This window comes from Pinus tabuliformis, chromosome 1_2 (genome assembly GCF_031772625.1).
Source record: "Pinus tabuliformis cultivar Carrire ecotype Pingquan chromosome 1_2, CPIR1, whole genome shotgun sequence".
NCBI lineage: Eukaryota > Viridiplantae > Streptophyta > Pinopsida > Pinales > Pinaceae > Pinus > Pinus tabuliformis.
The window spans coordinates 763,752,445-763,775,434 of record NC_142298.1 but is presented as its reverse complement, the minus strand read 5'-3'; the positions used below and the strand labels follow the sequence as shown (position 1 = coordinate 763,775,434).

General features: G+C 36.9%; 1 protein-coding gene across 1 annotated transcript in view; it reads left to right on the top strand.

Moving 5' to 3' along the window:
* Positions 1–7,241: 7,241 nt before the first annotated feature.
* LOC149208058 (toll/interleukin-1 receptor-like protein) overlaps positions 7,242–22,990 on the top strand; it is an 89,038-nt gene continuing 73,289 nt past the window's right edge. The window contains exon 1 of the mRNA XM_089398225.1: positions 7,242–7,821. Within this exon, the coding sequence (XP_089254351.1) occupies positions 7,244–7,821 (578 nt within the window). The 5' untranslated portion in view covers positions 7,242–7,243. The remainder of the gene's footprint in view (positions 7,822–22,990) is intronic.

The window sequence follows — 22,990 nt, the reverse complement described above, 5'->3', positions numbered from 1 at the left end:
ATCCAACATAATAAGTATTTCAATGATTGGAGTTCAACAAAGTTGTTTGATCCCAATCCAAGGCCAACTGAAGCTTTTCAGATTTTGTGGTCATTTATGTGTATTACCATCCCCACCCCACATCTGTTCTATGCATCAGATGCACCATCGAAATATGCCCAAGGAATATGTGGATTGATTTGTTCATCTCTGATGGTATAAGGGGTTTGATTTGTTGATTGGATGGGGATTAAAGAGTAACTTGAAGCACACTCTACTACGATCAGGGAGGGGGATGAGGGAGTGTCCTAAAAGATGCATTCGTTCCTTTCCAACCATAAGATGCCCCATGTGATTATCAGAGGAATATTTCTCAAATTTTCATCTCGTTTTGAATTCCACCAATTTTTCCAAGCTTCCACAATATTTGACCCACTCCAGTTCTGTCTAATTCCAAGGAGACTCAAGGTAGCCTCCCATATTTTTATAATGAAAGGACAATTTAAGAACAAATGGTATACTGATTCTTCTGAGTTTTTGCATAGTATGCACCAACCAGGCCCGTGTTTGTTCCTTTTTTGAAGGTTGTCCCATGTGGGCACCTTGTTCTTAAGGAGACACCAGAAGAAAAGTCTTGACTTCGCTAGGAATTTCAATTTCCATAGTGGTTTCCACCACCAAGACTACACCTCTTGAGCTCTCATGTCCATTTGATAAATGTAACCATATTTTGGGGAGTATTGGCTTGAGGGTGCGTGTACCCATCGGAGTACATCTGGGCGATCCCTTATCCTGACATTTGTGTAATGTAGTTCTCTGATATAGATATGCCAATCAAATCCCCATTGGGGCTCTAAGTGGAGATCTTTGACAGATTTCCAACCCTGATGCCAAGTTGTAGATATTTCTGCATCTGCAATCTGATTCAGAAAGATGATACCTTGATTATTGAGGGATTCTGTTAGCTCCCTTGGAAGAACAAAACCATCGCTGCATCCCACCCATGGATTAATACCTAATCTGAATTTTTCCCCATTCCCTACATGCCATGCAAGACTGTCTTCAATAATGCTAAAGGATTCCACAGTAGCCTTCCAGATAGTAGATATGTTTTGTGTTTTCTTGTCTATCATGCGCATCCATTCATCGATGGGAATAGGGTCAATATATTTCCTTTTCACCACAACAATCCATAGATTATCCATTGATAATATATGCCAACCAGATTTTTCTGCAAGAGAAGATGCAAAAAAGGGAGGTCCTTTATTCCCCAACCACCCCAGGCCTTTGGGAGGGCTATTTTATCCCAAGCTACCTAAGGAAGGACTGCATCCTCCTTTGATCCAACCCATAAAAATCGACCACACAGTTTCTAAATCTAGGACATAATTCCTTTGGGTACCCAAGTGAGGGCAATCCAGTAAACTGGTATAACAATTAGAACAAATTTAATTAACACCAGTCTTTCAACCCTCGATAGCCACTTGAAACTCCAGTGTTTTATTCGTTTTTAAATTTTGGCCAACAACCATTTCCAGTCATGCTTTCTGTAGGAATATGACTTGAGGTGGAAACCCAAATATTTAAAACTGTCCATCATAGGCTTTGCTTCAAAAGGGAGAACCGAAATTACTCTGTTGATTTCAGCCACAGAGAAGCCTTCATGAACTAAAGAGGAAAAGATTAAGGGATAATTTCATCTGTTGAATATCACCTCTGGATCCGTCACTGAACAGGAGAATGTGTCTACGAATAGGAGATGGGTGATATATAGATTTGTGGCTACTTCAATTCCCTTAACCTCTCCTCTTCGTTTTGCTACAAGAATCAATTGGCTCAGTACTTCAACTGCTAGTAAGAAAAGTAGCGGTAATAGAGGAAGCCCTTGTCTGAGCCCTCTCTAATAGTGGAAAAAAGGGGAAGTTGCACCATTAATTAAGACAAAAAAACTCACATTTGATATGCATCCCATGACCCAATTGATAAAACCAATACCGAAACCCAGGTGAGTGAACAAAAGCGCAGATATAACCAACTAATTCTATCATAGGCCTTTGAGAGATCAATTTTTACTATCATACCTTTCCTTTTTCTCTTCTTGATGCTATGCATAGATTCTTGAGCAACCCCTATAGCTTCATGGATCTGTCTGCCATCAAGAAATCCAAATTGTTCCCTAGAAATATTTCTGGAGAGGATTAGTTTTAGGCAGATAGCTATGATCTTTGCAATGATTTTATAGAGACAATTACAAAGAGAGATGGGCCTGAAATCCTCAAAAAAATTTGGATCATCGATTTTAGGGATTAGTGCCAAGAAAGTGGAGTTGAATGGCTCATAAACATAACCTTTGGTTCTAGATTCCTCCACCACCCTAGTAAGCTCATCCCCTACAAGCTCAAAGAAATGTTGAAAAAATTTGACCATCAATCGATCTGGTCCCAGGCTCTTATATTGCTACATTTTTTTAATAACTCCTTCAACTTATTCTTTTGAAATGAGAGCCATGATAATATCATTTTCCTCCTCTTCCACATATCTAGGGAAACGTTGAGCAACCTAGATGACTTATGCAATTGTAGCTTCTTATGGGGCTCTAAACAGGCCTTTGAAATGATCTCTCGCTAAAGTTGAAATCACGTCAAAAGATTTAGCAATACCCCCATCCGCCTATTGCATTTCCTGCATAGTATTTATATTCTTTCTACCTTTAGCATAATTTTGAAAGAACTTAGAGTTTTTGTCCCCAACAGCTAACCAAATAGCTCTACTTTTGAGTCTCCATTGATCTTCTATATCATTAAGAATATTTCTTTTTGAGGATTCCAACTATTTTATCCTCTCCTTTTTCTCTTCTATCTCATATCCATCCCCCTCTGGGCTTTCCAAGATTCAAGAGATTCTTCAATGAGTTTTAGCTCAACTTCTTCCCTAATCCTTTTATCTTTTTCCCAAGTAATTGTTGCCTATTTCATTCTTTTAAGGTTTTCCATAAAAAGTTGAGTTAAAGAAGAACCCTGGTCAGGGGCCTGTGGACTCCAAGTGGCTTTAACTAATTCGTTGTAGCTATGTTCCTTGAGCGAGGTTGGGTTAAATTTAAAAGGAGATCCATGCTTCCTACTGGTCCCTTTCAACTCCAAGATGATAGGAAAGTGGTCTGAATCACCTCCCGACCCAACCCACTGCCTAAAAAGGGATATTTGGTTTACTAGATCTTCCTTCATCAAGAAACGATCTAGTCTCTTAGCCACCCTCATTGCACCCAAGCGCCTATTCCTCCAAGTGGGTCTGGATTTAATCAAATTCACATCGATAAGCTTACTAATCATCAACTTGTTCACAAAGAAATATGCTAAGGGATCAGATTGAGCCAATGCCCCCAAGTTTCAGACATACCCAAAGAGAAATTGAAATCCCCTCCCACCACTAGATTGGAGGAATTCATGAAATATTTAGAGAATAGAGAGTTCCAGAAAGAGGCCCTGTCATGGAACTGACCGTAGACGTTGAGAAGGGAAAGATCCATACATAATTCTGAAGAATAAACCTTAGCCCCCAGTACCAAATCTAACCCCCAAGATTTTAAAAGCTTGACACTGATATCTTTAAATCCTAGAGATATGCCCTTGGATATTCCCTTTGCATCATAGGTCGTGAAAGACCAACCTGACATCATTTTATAGAGAGGTGCCATCACGATCTCTCCATTTCCAAGGGTTTCTTGTAGCATGATAATATCAAGACAATAATTTTTGAATAAATCTTTTAGATCTAGCGTCTTACAAGTGCTATAAAACCCTCTGCAGTTGAAGGATAGAACAATCATTTGTTAACCACCACAGGGGATTGCACTGCTATAAGCACCCCTTTCAAAGAGAGTTGTTTCCCATCCGCTATGTCCAATTTTGATTTCAATTGAGCCTTAGATAAGTTAGATTTCCTACCTTTAGGCTTTCGAGGCATATAAGGCTCCTGGAAACCCCCAAGCCCTCCTATGAACGCTAAGGGGGGCTCTTTCTTATCATGAGGATGCAGGTTATAATGGGAAGCCAAAGAGGAAGAAATAGGGAGGGATAAAAAATCAGGGCCGGTTGAGGAGGACACAGACAAGTTGAGAGTCAGAATATAGGTAATGATATTGTCCAAAGTAAAAGACAAGTTACAACGAGGCGAAACATCATAATACAACAACCTGGAGGGACTAGGCCTTGGGAGAACATCTAATAAAGAGTGCAATGATGTAGATAAAGAGGATAGGGGAGGAAAAAAAGTACCCATAGACTGGGGAGTAGGGTTGATGATTTCAATCTCATCCTAAGCCTCCAATTGTTGAGAATTCTCTAGTATATCTTGGTTCTTGAGGTGCAAATTTTGATCTTCTTCAACCTCCATAGGTTGAGGAATACCAACCTATTGTTCCCTAATCTCCGCATCTTGTACAATTTCTTCCTCCACTACATTTTCTCGAGCTTCTTCTTTTGGAGCTCCCCTTTGTCGCCTTCTTCTATGAAAAATTAGAGGGAAATCATGTGCCAAATTCCCATGTTTATGGCATTGATGGCATCAGAAAGGAAACTCCTATTCGATAATCTAGGAGTGTGAATACCCCTATAACTGAAGTTCAACTTTTCTTCCAAACCCTCTCTTGGATCTAGTTTTACCAAGATTCAGGCCACAATCCTACTCTTGGTCTCCAAGAAAGACATATCAGCTTCAAGAAAACTCCCCAACATGTTCCCAATGGTCCTAAAAACATCCTTCATCCATCACTGCAGGGGCAACGCCGAACCCAAACTGGTATCTCCTCAAATTTTTCCCTATGTGCATCAAAAATAGGTATCCATTTCTTGAATAAAATTAGCGAGATCCTGAAACACCAATTCTGCTCTAGTACCCATTCCAAAGCCTCACACTTATTGAATCTAACCATAAACCACCCCCTCGCCAAAGTGATCACCTCTGCCTGTATTTTTAGAGCCCCCCTCCATGCCTTTACAATCCACTCAGAAATGTAGTTTGTCGAATAATGCCTTCCCTTAGCTCTCCCTACCAAAATTAATTCAAAATATTCCATAGCCTTATCGATATGAATGTTGACCCCAAGGACAAGATTTAGGCATTCCGTTTTTTTTTTATAACTTTCCCTTTCTTTCTCTTCGAGCCTGTGGTCTAGCCATTTCCCTTCTCGACAGTTATTGGATGAAACTTCCCTTCCTAAGCTGGAGCCTGTTCCTCAATATTACGCCCTATACCATCCTCCTTCGACACATTTTGAATGAAGAATTGCCCAATTTTTACATGTTTCCCCTCCACTTCAGGCCTAAAAATCGAAGCCCCTACCATCGCCCCCAAAGGGTTGAGACCCAGAACTTCACCATGCTCAAAACCCTGAAATTCTTGAGTAAATCTGTGACTTCGATCCTTCTCAGAATCCACAGAGATATCTAGAAATGTTCCTGCCTTTAGCAACAAGTTTTCTCGGAAAAGACCTTCCCCTGATGAGACTAAATGACTGCAAATTTGTTGGGTTTTGAGTGCCTCATCCTCCATCTACCTAAGAAAAATTTTACATCCAAGGGTTTTGTTCACTCTTTGAGCCGAGCCCTTTTCTTTTAACTATAGATCCTTGACCAGATAGGACTTAAGTCCCTCATTCCCCCATAAACCACTGCTTTTGACTACATCTTTGAGCCCTCTCGTGAAACTGACTGACTCTGAAAAAACCAAAGGGGTTATAGGACTTACCAAGAACTCCTTCGACACCCCTACAAACCAGAGTTGTCGATTTCGTTGAAACTGCCTGACCTTCCTGAATACCAATGTCAGAATCCCAGCATGCCGCAGTGGAAGAGATGGGTTTTCCTTCCTCCAAGAACCCTAAACTGCCTCCAGAGTTCCATTCTAACCCCGTTAACCCCATCTTACCAGCTAGGGATCTAGCTGGGAGTTTAACCTTGTCCAAATTCCGTTGAGTTGGCTCCAAACCATAGACTAATAAGATGTCTTCCAGATCTAGCTCCAGGTCGACACAATCCCTTGAGTTGACCATTTCTTCTGCCCGATAGTGAAAGTATAAAGTAACCTCTCCTACAATAGTTATCCCCTGGTAAAAGGCACCTGCAACTGAAAAATAGCCAAGAAAAACACTCTGAAGGTTTTCCTCCCTTGCAGCAACGTGGTTTAGGCTCCAACGATTTCTGTGTTGTGCAAATCCCCATAAGCACTCACCTGCTGCCAAATATGGGAGAGGTGTTGACCAGACCCTGCCTCAAAGAGAATAAACTATTAAAGTAAAGGAAAAATCAATTACTTTTTAATAAGAATAAGGATAATAAATAGAAAATATAAAAATAATTTATTTCTTAACATAAAATTAATATGCCACATTTAACAGATATTAATAATAATAATAAAAATAATAATGCAAGTCTTAAATAAAATATTTCATGAGAAAAGGTAAGTAATATTGATGTGTATTTAAAAATATATTAATAACAAAAAATGCATTTTAATGTGAACAACATGGTTTACAAATAAAATATTTCAATATTCATATTAATAAATCTTGGATTTTACTAAATATTTTCTTAGAAATTCTAATTTTATTTTTTATCCCCTCGAACATTTTATTACACCAAATTTTAAATCTAACCATAATTTTAATAATTTTAATCTTTTACCTTTAAATGATATTAAAAAATATTAATAAATCTTTAAAAACAATTTTTTCTTAATGAAAGTCTCACATCAATTTTTACATCAACTTACTTTGCTTTACAAGGAATCTTAATTTTTAAAATGGTGATTTTATTATTTTAAAATTTGAATGAAAATTATAGAAAACTTTAAAAACAAAATTTCATGACGAAATTATAGACATCCAACGAAATTTCGTATCCAAGGGACCGCCCATTTTTGATAATTTTTTTTAATGAAAGTCTCACATCAATTTTTACATCAACCTACTTTGGGGAATCTTAATTGTTAAATGGTGATTTTATTATTTTAAAATTTGAATGAAAATTATAGAAAACTTTAAAAACAAAATTTTATGACGAAATTATAGACATCCAATGAAATTTCATTTCGTATTCAAGGGACCGCCCAGTTTTGATAAAGTCAAAGTCAACTGTAACAATTTATTGCAGAGGCACACATCTGTTACCAACTTGGGGTAGCAAGAATTGCGGCATTTATTAGATAAACGAGAAGCAAAAATCACAGAATTTGCATCTCGTTCATCATCTTATCTCTAACAGAATTCATGGCTCGTCAGGCTTTGGCTTCCTCCTCTACCACTGCAACTCCCAACAGCGGTTCCCGTTATGATATATTCATCAATCACCGCGGGCCGGATGTTAAAAAAGGCTTCGCGAGCCACCTTCGCAATCTCTTTGAACACTGTAAACTCCGAGCCTTTCTGGACAAGGACGCGTTGGAGGTGGGGGAAAACGCGACTTCTCAAATTGAAGGAGCTATCGCAAGCGCGTCAGTCCATATAGCCATATTCTCCCCCACATATGCAGAATCGCCATGGTGTCTTAATGAACTTCTCCAGATGTTAGACTCGGGTGCTCCCATCATCCCAGTATTCTACCAGGTGAAGCCCACTCAACTTCGGTGGACGGATGGCAGATCAGAAGGCTGGTTGGGTCAAGTCCTAAGAGACGGCAGAGATGAAGTGTATGCTATATCCCTGCGCAAACTCAAAAAGAAGAAGATGCGGGACGCTCAAACTGGGAGAAAGAGACGGCAATACGAACCCAGCACCATTGAAAAGTGGAGAGATGCTTTGTCACGCGTTGCAGACATAACCGGCTTAGAGCTGTCGGAGTGTAACGGGTGAGAATTCTAAATTTCTAACCATCCTAGTGCGAGAATGGCTTTATGTTAAGTTGATATATATAGTTGTATTGATTGATCCAATGAATCTTGATTCTGCAGCATGGATAGAGTATTAGAAATATATAGTTTTATGATGTCTTTCACCAGGAATGCGAAGATCTATTTAACCGGTCATATAAAAACTCGTAAAAATTACAAAATACTGGTTTCATTTATTATATTGACGTTATAGTAGAATTGAATTGATTTGCTCTACCCAAGACGCTACTTTAGAAATGCGTGATCCAATACGCCAGCTACCAGAGGTATTAGAAAGAGGCGAGCCACTTTGAAGTTTTTTCAAGATGGAAATTATGATTAGGGAGTTTCCTTCTATAATGAGTTGATGGTAATTGGATTTCAGAGCAACCACCTCTTTCGAGCGCCCATAACTCTGCCTCATTGTTGGTAGTGATGCCTAATTTGTCACCGTAGATGTTGAGAATTTCCCTACACAATTTCCGAAGACATCACCAAAGCTAGTAGGCCGAGGTTTTCCACGGGAGGGGGGACCAAGCTGATGTGCTAATCAACCGGGGGGAAGCGAAGGATTAGAAAAGGAGATGCTTGATGGAACAATTCCCAAAGATCTTAGTATGATTTGCTCGACAGGAGGGCATTCCCAATCCTCGGGGCCCAAAGAAATGAAGCGATGCTCTCTTGAAGCTGAGAAAGAATAGGATGCCATGTAGCCTGCCACAAAGATAAGGTATTTTTAAATATGCAGGCATTTCGGGTTAGAAAATTGAGAGTTCAGAAAGCGATTGATTCCACATAACAAATCACACTTTATATATTATTATTCATCATCTCAAGTACAAATATCTGGTATGGATGATGACTCCATACTAGCTGGTTCGAAAATAGTTGGTAAAATTTTCCCTATGTGGTTTCTACTGAAAAGATTCTTCTTAAGGACATAATACATCGATTTCGACACATCTAGATCATGACTCCAACTCTTTACATAGAAATCAACAACTTCTAGATTGAGGCATTTGAACTCACAATAACAACTACACATGACATCGAAGCATTACTTCCAACACTCCCTTAATGCTTACATCAAAAACATATATTACAAAAACAATATGATATCTCTCTGACTAGTAATCTGGCAAACACTGCTCTTCCTTCACTACCACATCTTCGAGCTGCCACTTGACCTCCATTTAAAACATAATTGTCTTTGATGTACTTTGCAGAATTGACCCTTCTTGACCTCCCAGAGCACAACGGGTCAGTCTTGATATTCCCCAATTATCTAAGAAGACTGGGTACTGAATGTATTTAGAAGTCAATTATACAAAGTGACCTCTTAAACACATTATCAAATTAACCTGTAAACTGATTTTCTTAACTCTACACTATGTCACAAACTTATAACAACTTATACATAATTAAATTAGTGATATATTCTTGTGTCAAAGTATACATAAAAACCACCAATTTAAAAATATGCTAATCTGTTCTATAATTGATGCTTCATTTGATTTTTAGCATTACACTTATACAATAACATACTATAACTTCAATTCATACCACAATCGTAAGAATCGTAAGACATAAAATCAATACTATACCACAAAATCAACACTATATATATCACCATTAATATTTCTAAATTCAATGGCCTCCCAAGATCTTCACCGCCACTTTTCAACATGACGAATTATGAAAACCAAACCAATCTTAAAAACACTATTCTGATGGCAGAACTCAATGCACAACACTATTTTGCTCTTGAGCCCAATGCACAGTACATTGGAATCAGCGGAGAAAACCTCTAGAAATAACCGGTCCCGAGAAGTGTCTCTGGTGCTGCAGAAGTGTCATATATCTACAAATAGTTCTTTTTCCAGTTTGTTATCGCTCATTCCAACTTGGCCCTCAAGATAACATCGGCGGTCAGTTTGTCCATATATTTGGTGATCTCATTTCACAAGGGCCCCATTCATCTACCAATTCTTTGGTAAATTTACACATGATCTCAACAGAGGCCTTGAGCTTCTCCATATTAAAGGCCGCAACCATTTGATTCTGGTAGACCATCATTAACAGCAAACACGCCTTGCCCGAGCACAACTGACAAGAAAATGAAGAAATGAAAAGTCGTATCCGGCAATGACTTTATGACTCAGGGCCTTTTATTACTAAGAACATTTCATATTGAGAAAAAAATGAAGTGTCTTGTTCGCTGATTTCTACAGAGCGTGGCTAAATCTGGTTGTTCTGGTTGTTGCCGTCATGGTGAAGAGCAAATGATAATCATCACCCTTATTGCGTGGTCTGTCAACCTTCAGGTTTATTTGTCGTTGTTGATGTCCAGCGATTGAAACTCGATGAGATTGCAGCCTTTTAGATATTCGCCGCTAGGTTGAAAAATTTAGAGCGCTGGGAAGCCACACAACACAAATGGTGCCATCCTGAGATACAGATCTAAGGAAGCGATTCAGATTTGCCAAAATCTGCCACGCTACTTTTAGTGAGCCATAAAAACCAAATTCCTGGTGACTGTGCATCAAGTCGAGCAACAACAATGAGATCAAAGATTTTACTGAAAGTGCAGACTTGGTTCTACTTAACGCTAGCAAACTTTATATTTTCTTGCCTCCCTCTGGAACCATCAATGCTATGTGTTGTGGTCTTGGCGTCGACGTTTAAATTTGGGCAGAGGAGCTCCCTTCCTTACCCAGAGGAGTTGCGGCAACGATCCCTTACCGTGGTAGTGGGAAACGAAACTTCCCCGCTAAGGAAGTATGGTTCGGATCCTCACCCTTGCTCGCTCTTAGGCACGCCGCCATGGATTTTGACGTCTACTCACCCTTGCTCGCTCCCAGGCATGCCACGGTGGATTTCCTCAACCCTCCCAAGCACGCCACGACTGGGTCTGCATCCTTCAACAACGGTACATTCCAGCTAGATCTTCTAAGTCTGATACCCAAAGTATTTCAAACGACAACGATGGAATGCTGTCTCTCATGGCCTCACCTTCGGCTAATAAAAAAAGGAATCAACCGCTTGCAGATCTATCCGGCTAGATCTGTCGGATGTCATTCACAGATATCGCATCTTTTAACTATGCAGATCTTGATCTGCGCACCACAAAACGACTGAAAAAAAAATAGCTCTCACAAAACCAGATTGCAGGAGCTTTAACGCAACTTAATATCGCACAAATAGGAAAACACAGCGATTTATTTTCGCTATCTATCCATTAATTCTACGAATATAATTACAAGGAATCGTAAACAACAAATCACACTTCATATTATTATTGATCACCACAAGTACAAATATATAAGACATAACACACTGACTTCGACACATCTAGATCATGACTCCAACTCTTTATATAAAAATCAACAACTTCTAGATTTGTGGCTCAAGGCTGACAATGACAACTACACATGACATGGAAGCATTACTTCCAACATTCTGCTCTTTTCACATGTTCTAAGTGATGAAATCGGGGAATAGAAGTCATGTCTTATTGAGGATGGCACTCTTGAAAGGCGAATCTTTCCCATTTGCCAATGTGTCCACGATGGGCTGGGGTACTAGGTTTGATCATTAGAATGATGTTTCCAATTGGTCCCAGAGCACAGGAGAAGGAGCATGTGAGAAATAAATGATTGTGATCCTCCTCCTGAATGTTACATAACATGCATATGGAGGGACCTTGAAAACCCTGCTTTTGAAGCTTGTCCCAGGTCAATGTTTTGTTTCTAAGCAATAACCAATGGAAGAGAGTGATCTTTGGCCAATGTTTGAGCTTCCAGAGATACTTCTAGATGTGGCTTGGTTCAACTAAATGAGCTTGAGCTAGTATCCTACGATTCTCCTGATGGACCATAACCCCATCACAACACATCATTATCCTCTTGAATTGCAATATTTTGATTAGCAAGTTCTGGTTGCATAATTTGATGCTCTTCGAGATGAGATCACGCGTATGTTGGTGTCTGAATTTTCTAGGAGCACCAAGGTGGATCTAATGAGTTGAATATGAATAATGAGCCACCAAGGTTAGCCCTCATTGATGAAAATTGTTTCTAATGTGAAGAGAGTTTACTAGAGAAGAAAGATTGGGCCATTGGTTCCAAAAATCCTCCCAAAATAATATTGTCATGCCATTGCGAATTTCCTAGAAGCAGTGGTCCTAGGTCTGGTCCTAAATCAAGGATTTGTTTTTCATGTTGCATTCTAGATGTGAGATCTGTGGGGAGCTTATGGCATTTGAACCATTTTGGAGGAGTGATGTCCCTATGCGTATTTTTTGGTCTACATTTGACACCATTTGGTTGCAGGGTCTTTGAGCCACCTCCACCATGTCTTAACACTATGATCTAGACTTAAAATCCCTAGATCTCTTAATTTGAGGCCTCCTGTTGATTTGGGAAGGCACGACTTGTCCCATGCCAACAATGCCCATTTTCTTTCAAGGCTAGATCCCCCGCAAAAGAAGGAGCATTGCAAGTTACAGATCTTATTGAGATTAGCTTTAGGAGCAACCAGGGCTAAGAGAAGATAAGTAGGCATAGATTGCAGAATGGATTTCAAGAGAAAGAAACAACTAGCAAGATTCAAGGCTCAGAAGGTCTAACTTGTAAATTTAGCTTCAAATTTAAGAAGGGACTCTTCCCACATCGATAAGCGAAGGGGATTGGCAGTGAGGGGAGCCCCTAGATATTTGGACAGAAGGGAGCTCTTTTTAGAGCCCAGAAGACAAGAGATATGGATTTGAATTACTTGAGGGGTATTGAAGAAAAAGATTTGATATTTTCTTATGTTAATATTAGTGCCAAAGGCTGCATCAAAGGTGTCTAGAATTTTCTTGAATTAGAGTGCATCCTAAGTGGAGGGATAACCTATAAGGAGTGTATCATCCACAAATTGTTGATGAGCAGAACGATGATGGTTAGAGCCAAGAGGGAGACCTTTGAGACAATGTTGAGAGAGTGTGTGGTTAATTGAATGGCTTAGCCCTTTAACGACCAATAAGAAGATATAGGGAGAGATGGGGTCACCCTGCCTTATGCCTTTAGATGGGGTAAAGGTGGAGGAGGGAGAACCATTAACCAAGACAGAAAAGAAGGCCTTGGAAATAAGAGACATAATCTATGAAAACCATAGGCAATAAAAGTGTGAAGAATATACTACCAACTGACTTTATTAAAGGCCTTGGACATATCAAGTTTTAATATCATCCCTAGTTATTTAGAGGTCTGAAGCGAGTGGATATGCTCCTGAACAAGAATAATGCTATCGAGAATTTTCCTTCCCTCTACATAACCAATTTTCTCACAAGAGATTAGAGAAGGAAGAAGTAACTTGAGTTTATTTGCAATGATTTTAGAGATAATTTTGTAAATAATGTTGCATAAGGCTATAGGGCTAAAATGGGCAGGAGAGGAGGCCTTGGTGTATTTGGGCATAAGTGAAATAAAGGTGGCATCAAATGCTAAAAGTAGGGAGGCTGAGTTATGAGAGTCTTCCACAACTTTCTAGACATCCTTGCCAATAATGGCCCAACAAGCTTGAAATAATTATGTTGTAAAACCATTTAGACCTAGGGCTTTGTCCCTGGGCATGCTCATAACAACCTCTTCAACCCCCTAGAAGGTGATCTCCTTAAGTAACAAAGAATTTTAATTCACATTGAAATGTTTAGGAATATGCTACGTGATTGAATTAATATCCTCCCTTCTTTTTAGATTAGTTCATTAAGGAGAGCACCGAAATGGGGAGAGAGGACACACATAATGTTTTCATGGTCTTTAGTGAATTGGTTATGCTCATCAACAATGCGATTTATTCTATTTTGTTGCCTGTAGTTAAGCATTGATTTGTGAAAAACATTTTGTGTTTGTCCCCTTCTTTCTATCATTTCACTCTTGACTTTTTCTGATAGAGGATTTCCTCCTGCACTAATCATTCCTCTAGTTGTTGTCTCAAGACCCCTTCTGTGGTTGTCAACTCTTCAGTTCTACTTCAAATGTATAATAAAAATTTATAATTACACAAAATTTACAATGGAAAGTGAATTGATTTAATAATGGATTTTTTATTGCAAAAAAAAAATTCAAGTGTTAACCATGCTTAAAGAAGAGAGGCACACCACCTCCCACCTTGGGCCCACATGTAAAGGAAAAATTTATCATTAGACTAATGTTGGATTTAGGGAAAGAGGGTGTACCCCTAAAAGACATATTACTAATTAGTTCTCGAACATGTTAAAAAAGGTTAAGGTTGAATTTTGCTAAAGTAAAGTGGGGTGCATTTTGTGGATCCTACATAAAAAGAATTAGTGTTTATCATTATTTCAACTTAGAGCTAATAAAAAAAGGTGACATACCCCTCAAATATTTTTGGTAAATATTTCATGGGAAATGCTAGTGAAAGGATAATGTATTGGCCTAACTTCTAAGAGAGGGACTTAGACCTCTCGAGAAGCCTAGCACTCCACTTAGATTGCTATATATATATGGTTTAGGAAATTATAATTTTGTAAAATTAACTTAAATCTTTCTTAACCCTAACCCTAACTCTATTAAGTGCCATGAGGAATCAAATCCCTTAAGGTGCGAACCTCTTTAAGAGTGTAAAAATTGAGGAAAGGTTTGCACCTCGAGAGATTTGATTCCTCTTAGTTCTTGATAGATTCAGATTTAAGATGGATTTAAGCTGGTTTTAGTCATGGATGGTTACAAAAAATTTGCTAATGATCAACATTATGCATATGTATATGTGCATGTTTAATATTAATATGACTATTTGAAATTTAATCACTTTATTCAGTTGATTGAAAGTATAGATAGTATTATCAAGAATGATCATTGTTAATCTATCTTCTTTGATTTTGATCATAATAACTTAAATGATTAACATTATGTATATGTTTAAGATTTATCTGACCATTTGAAATTTACTTGTTTTCCTCAATTGTTTGAAAGTATAAAGTATTATCTAGAAGGGTTGATGTCAATCTATATTCTTCAGTTTTTGGTATAGTAACACAATTTGTACATGATCAAAATTTGTTTATATGTATGTATTTGTTATTTATTTAATCATTTAGAATTTACTCATTTTCCTCATTTGGTTGAAATTATAGAGAGTATTATCGACAAGGATCAACATCAATAAATTATTTTTAATTTTTAGTATAATGACATAAATTTTAGATGATCAACATTATGTATATGTAGATGCCTAATATTAATCTGATCATTTGAAGTTTACTCAATTTCTTCAATTTGTTGAAAACATAGAAAATATTAAGTTAGAAGCATTATTCAAAAGTTTCTGATATTGAAATGATGAAAAATGTACATGGAAATCAATTCATATACATGGAAATCAATTCCTGATTTTAGTGTACATGGAAATTCCTATTATCATTCAATGTCAATTTTTATTCAATTTTTTATGAATTAATTTCAATCTACATGTCAATTTCTAAATGCATTGATCTAGAAATGATGAAAAATGTACACTGAAAACAATGTGTTTCCCCTGAAATCAAGTTCTCTTAGAATTGGAAATATTCCTTAACTTGCATTATGTCTACCACTAACATGATGATATTATTCTTACAAATCTTAAACATTGGATTTTTAGATGTTAATAAACTAAATGTTATTCATTGGATTTCATAGGATTGTGACTGCGAACAGTGTTAATCTTCCTTTTCAGTCTCTCTATGTGTTTACTATGGTGTTTTTAATTTGTGTAACCCAACGAATTCAATTGGTGGATTGTGTTCATAAGAAAATGGTATTTTTCTAATTATGATTCATTTTCTCATAATTCAAATTCCATAGTGTGGTTTTCATATGAATGTCTCACTTAATCCTCATCAAAGTACTCTATCAATGTTGTAGATGATTGACATTATGTATATGTGTATACATAAATCAATGCATGTATACTAAAATCAATGCATAGATTTCAATCTACATGTCCATTTCTATTTCTATTCAATGCGAATTTCTATTTATATTTGTATGCAATTTTTGATGCATTAATTTCTATGCAGATATCAAATTTTAGACGCATTGATCTAGAAATGATGAAAAATGTACAGTGAAAACAATACATGTCCACTGTAATTTAGTTTTCTTAGAATTAGAAAGACTCCTTGACTTGCATGTCTATGTCTACTGGCATGATATATTATTATTACAAGTATTAAAATAATATTTTTAGAATATACTAACTCATACTCATGGGCTTTGATAGTATTGTGACTACAAATCATTGTTTGTCTCCTTTTTCACTCTCTCTATGTGTCTATTGCAATGTTGTTAATTTGTGCAATCTACTGAATTTGGTTGATGGATTGTATTTTGCATACAAAAGTGTCACTTATTACTCATCAAAGTATTCTATCAATGCATGCACATTAAAATTAATGAGTTGACTTGATTGTATATGTCAATTTCACTTTAAATTTCTTTGTTAATTACTATTTTTATTTATATTACTATTTCTATTTTCATTATGGGAATTTTGTGAAAAAAATTCACGTCAAAACACAAATAATACTAACAAAATCAATGTTAAAAGAACCAACAAGATTTAAGATGATGATGTCATCCCTAGGGATAAATAGTTTTGGTTGGAAAAGAAAAAAACTACTTTTTAATTGTGTTTTTGGTTTATTTCATTATAGGTTTACTCAAGTGTCAATTGTATATACTCGTTGGATACAAAATTAAATCCTGCATCCAACTAGTATTGACTTTGCATATTTTTTTAGTAGACTCACTCTTCAAAAAATGAAAATACATGAAAACTGTTTTTATTTCAAGAAACACATTTTTCATGTATTTTCATTTTTTTTAGTGTGGGTCTACTAAAAAAATGCAGAGTAGATACTCATGGGATACAAAATTTAATTTCACATCCAATGAGTTGATACTCTTGACATTTGTGTAAACTTATAAAGAGATAAGTCAAAAATATAATTAAAAAATAGTTTTCTTTCTCTTCCTTTAAAAATTCATAACTTTTATTTTATTATTTTCCTTATGAGACCTATTTTAGACTTCAAATTTCCCTAATAGTAATATTGATATTATTTATGTACACATAGAATTCTTTAGCTAAACCAAACCCTAACATATGAGCACCTCAATTTCCTCAATATGTGTAAAATTTGTCCTTATTGTTTTCTTATTTAAAGGCTAATGCAAGATAATGCTACCTAATTATGAAATGTTTAATTGCAATGAAAATATGGAAAAACAAAAAATTGATCAATACAAATAATATTCGAGGTACTTAGACAACATTTTAGGACATGGTGTAAAAAGATGAAACAAAGATAATCGAATTGTCTTCCTCATTATATATAGATTTTATTTATGAAAATTTGGTTTTACTTTAAAAAATGGTGTTTTTTAAAGATTGGTATGCTATATTTTCTTTAAAACATAATGCATATGTTTATGTTAGGCCTTGAGTTTGATATGTATATGATGTTTTTTGAAACAAAATTCCATTGTTGTAAATAACATGTAGTTCTTATGCAACGTTAATTTTCCATAATTTTTAATGTTTATTATTGTTATAAATACTAAGAGAGGAGGTGCGGGGGGTGTGGGCTGGGGGGGGAGGGAAGAGGAGAGGAGGAAGGGTAAGGGGTGTTGATTCGTTGAATCAATATTTCAATCAATTATTAATTTTTCCAATTTAAAATCTGTTATAATTACAAAACATAAACCATGCCAAGACACAAGAATTTTAAAATGAAAAAAATATATATATTATAGCTAAAATAATAATGATGAGGACACCAATCCTCTATAAATTCAGGCTCCAATATGTCAAATAAAGACAACAATCCTTTTGTACAATCCTAAGAACCAACCTAGCAACAACATGAGGACACCAATTGTTGGCAAAGTTGTCATTGATGGCAAAGGTTGTTGAACATATGTGTTTTGAAGGTATAGTGATCCAATGATCCAAGCCATAGTTGAATATGTTTGATGCCAAGTCTATATTGTTGCTAGTATGTGTTTCTTGTTGAAGAGGTATCTTGGACAGATATGTTGTAGATGTTGCAGAGGTCAGAATTGAAGAATTTCTTGAAGAAGTTTTGTTGTAAATGATTGTAGTGTTCCTGTGTTAACTAAAGTTTTTCTGATTGTTGGTTGCTAATTTTGCCCACTTTTTACTCACCTTTTTATCCCTTTCCTGTACTCATTTCATGCCTTGTTTTTTGATTTGTATTCTAAATAGTGAAGGTACACCTATTGTCATGTCTTTGTGAATTTTTAATCAATGAAGCGTAGTCGTAGGGGATTATTTCCTAAAGCGACTTTCTAACTTAAGTTTTCATGCAAATTTGGAGGAATGATGATCAAAGGCATGATTTAGCATATGATGACTATTGAGCTGGAAACGCTATCTTTGGATATCAGTTGCAATGGTGGTTCAACCTATCGACCAACACAAGTGCTATCTTTGTATTTTGTTATATCTCAAGAATCGTTATGTATTTGCAGGAAGACAACTGCCATAATATTAAGCACTGTCAGTTGTTAATGAAATGTATAAGTAGTGATTATGGGGCTGGGAAAGCCACTGCTAGGAGATATACGATATTTCTGAGCTATAACAACAGTCCTCTGTAGTAATATTTTGATTAATACAATTGTTGATCTTTGAAGTATTTTATATATCTCGATCTTGCCACATCTCTAATCAAGGAGTTGGGCCCACCCTCCTCACCAGGCGTTGTTGGATTAGATGTGTGCATACGTTTATTTTCTGTTGTGTTATCTCTTTGTTGTGTAATGATTTTAGTGTGTTGCTGTGAGTCTTAACTTGTTGTTACTCTTATTGTTGTTACAGTTATAACTTGTTGTTACACATTGTTATGTTATGATTAAATGTTCAATGTTGGGTAGGGAAACTGTGGCCTGCATATACCTTGCATGATATCCTTGAAATAACTAGTTGAGCCCCGAGTTGACAATTAATGTGGAATTGGGTGAATTGCATGATTCATATCTGAACACCAACATTTTGGCGTCGTTGTTGGGGAGGCTATCAAAGGCACGAAAGTACGACCAATATTGACCATAGGACCATCCTCTCATCCTGGGGAGGGAATTTTTTCACCCTACTCTAGATCTTGAGCATTAGATTGTTTTTTTTCTTTTGTAGGAATGCTCTCCCGTCCTGGGAAGGGAAGTTTTTTTCACCCTGTTTCAAGTCCTGAGCTTAGAATTTTGTGGTCGGTTTATTTTTCCTTCTTTCGCTTTCTTTTTAGGGGCCATTCTCTCATCCTAGGGAGGGAAGTTTTCACCCTGCTCCAGGTCCCGAGCTTTCAATTTTCTTGAATTTTTTCCTTTTATTTTCTGATTGCATGAACAAAGATACAAATAAAAGGGGTAGAGGAAGACCCCCAAAAAGAGGAAGGAAAGAACTAGGCATAATTACTTATATCCAAGAAATTTATTGCAAAAGTTGAATCAGGAGCATCGTCGCGAGCTTCTATTAGGGTGAGATCTCATACAAGATGTAGAGCACAATCAGTTTCACAACCAGAACTTCCCCCAATAAAAGAAGCACAATTCAGGGAAGAAGAAGTATCAAGTAGAGGATCGGGAGAACTGAACAATGTGAGTTAAGAAGAAGAATACTTGAGGGAATTCACTACACCATTTGATCGAGGGAGTGTTGTTAAACAGACTAAACTACAAATTATAGAACAACCAGAACCTGTCGAGATTCCAAGGAAATATTGGAAGATATTCATGGATCCTGCAACTTCTTTGATGGAGTTCCCAATTGGAGATATCAGGGGTGATGCACCTATGAAGCCTATTTCTTTAACAACATTACCTAACTTTCATGGTCTTTATTTCGAAGATCCAAACACATTCTTGTTTTAATTCGACATTGTCTGTTGGGGGTATGACTATATTTCTGATGCTCAGAAATTGAAGATATTCCCCGCTACTTTGAAGGGAACAAATTTGGGATGGTTCATGGGTTTAGTGGGGAATCTATTACTACTTGGGATGATGTGAAGAAAATTTTCCTTGAAAAGTATCAAGACTACTGCAAATCCCGAGATGTTAAGGAAGAAATATTTAAGATTATGCAGAAAGAAGATGAGAACATGGAGGACTTTGTGGAACATTTTAAACACAGTTTGCAGAGATCAGGACATAGTGATCTGGATAAGGACATCTTGATGGTAATTTTTCTCCGGGCACTAAGGGAGGAATATTTGGAACTTTTGAACGTAGTGAAAGGGAGATATATCAAAGGATTATTTCAACACCATCTACGAATTTTGCATTAAGTGTTCACGTGGAGCTGCAAGGCATAGGCAGGGGATCCGAACCCTCAAGACATCCAGCAGTGGAGTTACGAAAGTAGAAATTGGAAACTTGTTGAACAACTTGAGGACTGATATCTTGAGCACATTATCCTCACATCTAGAAGTTTAATAGGTGAAACATAAGCAGATGGAAGAAGAGAAGACTGTGTCCATTTTATGCCCTCAATGTAGGAAGAAGCACCCGCTGAAGGAATGTCCACTGAATACAATCGAGACTTGTGTAATATGTGAACGGAGCCATTCTACTAGCACCTGTCCATCTCTTCCTAGGCTGAAGGCAGTTTTTCAGGGAGAAAATGAAGAAGTAGATTAGCTATACTTCATGGGATCAAGGAGACCATGATAACACGATCACATAACATGAATCAAGGTATGCCTCAAGACCCTTCTCAGTATTTTAATAATTTGAATTTTAGGCCCCATTCTGCACCTTTTTCACCTTTCCCTAAGTTTGGTCCAACTCCTTCATGGTCCCAGAATTGGTGTTGACCTCCTCCTCCTTCAGGATAGTTCTCCCAACCTATGCCACAATAACAGTTACAGTTTACCTCTAATGTCTCCACCAATAATCCTCCTCTTTGTCCACAATTGCCTGTTCAATCCATCCCAAATTTAAAAAATAGGGGGGCTAAACATGTTGAAACACTCAACCTTTTTGTATACAATATTGCCACCACAGAATGCAATGAATTAAATCTTTAGCCCAGTCGGGTGGCAAATACTCAGACTTCACTAATAATTGTTGAACATACTAATGATGAAGTCTCAAAACCAGAACCTAGGAATTTTGCTGGAACAATTGGGGATGAGTCAACACAAATTCCTATGGAACAACAACCCCCTTCTCAAACAATTGTTACTAGAGGATGTCAGACTAGTCCACCTTATCCTAAGAGACTATCCTTGAGAAAACAGAGTCCTCATCCTGAATTTGACTTTTTAGGGGAATTGCAAAACTTATTTGTCAAAATCTCGTTACTTCAGGCTATGAAGGACGTACCGATTTATGCCAAAACAATAAAAGAATATTGCTCTAAGAAACTTGGAAGAAAACCAAAGGATCCACTCACTATTCACGTTATGGGAAAATTATCAGATATAATGTTGGGGAAGTCTATACCTGTTAAGTACGAGGATCCAGGGAACCTGATTCTTACAGTACAGATTAATGGGGTTGATATCCCAAATGTGTTGGTAGACTTGGGGGAAACAATTAATGTCATAACTTCTACAACTGTGATTACCTTGGGCCTGCGAAACCTTAAACCAACTCCCACCGTCCTAGAATTGGCAGATCGGTCTACTATAAGACCAATAGGGAAGTTGGAAGATATAACTATTTCAGTAGACTCATGGCAGTACCTTGTTGATCTTTTAATATTACATACCCAATCCCTAGCCAGTGGGCATCCTTTGATTTTAGGAAGACCTTGGCTTGCGACCGCAGACGCTTACATTGGGTGTCAGTCACAAGGAAAACTTTAGGGGCTAATATTCGCAGGTGGGCTAATTTTCCATGCTTTTTCCAAAAAATAGATTCGCCAATTTCCATTTTTTCTAAAACTTATTAGCCTAAATATTATAGTATTAAATTATTTTATCTTAAAAATTTCCAAAATTATATAGAGACTATATAAAATCATTAGAAATTTGAATATTTTTATAAAATTATAGCCAATTTTTTTACAACTTGCATATTAAGGTCTAGTAAGAATCGCCAAGGTTTCTAAACTTTAAGATTAATTTTCATCCTTAAAATTTTCCTTGGTCGGTCGGGAAATATGGTAATATCCAATGGGGAATTTACAAAGAATCTTATCCTTTATCCCCCTGCAGAACCGAGTTCATCAGATAAACCAGGATTTACCTTAACACAAAAACCTCTACTTGCGAAAGGGCTCAAACCTGAAAATGAAGAAATTAGACCAATTCTTACTATTGGTGAGGCCCTCTGTTTTAAGGATGAAACGGAAGATGATGCCATTAGTACTTTTATCAGCAGCCCCAACTCCGTTTCTGATTCAACCCACCAACTATTAGAATCTGTTATGAGTTGCAATGTTCAGGAAGCCATTGAACCAGACACTGAAGTTGAAAACATTCTTGTAATTGTACCCCGTAACAATATTCCTGTAGAAATTGAACCATGGAAGTTAATCCTAACCTTTCACCTTCCCAGTCTGAACGATTACTGAAAGTCCTTCAAGAACATAAAGAATCCTTCGCTTGGGAATATATAAACATGAAAGGAATCCCTGCTGATTTATGTACTCATCACATATACATTAAAGAAGAATGTCGACATGTTAGGCAACCACAGAGAAGAATGAATCCTACTTTAAAGAACATTGTCAAAGACGAATTACAGAAACTATTGGATGTGGGATTTATTTACCCAATCTCGGACAGTCAATGGGTATCCCCACTAGTCATTGTTTCGAAAAAGAATGGAAAGTGGTGGATTTGTGTTGATTACAGGGAATTAAATAAAGCAACTCAGAAGGATCATTTTCCCTTACCTTTTATTGACCAGGTCCTTGATACATTAGTTGAAAAGAAGTTCTTCTCCTTTCTGGACGGATTTAGTGGGTACAACTAGATCCAAATAGCTCCTAAGGATCAAGATAAAACTACCTTCACATGCCCTTGGGGAAACTTTTCATACTGAGCCCTCCCATTCAATCTCTATAATTCACCTGCTACCTTTCAGTGGGCAATATTGAGAATTTTTTCTAATCTAGTCAATGATAGTGTTGAAAT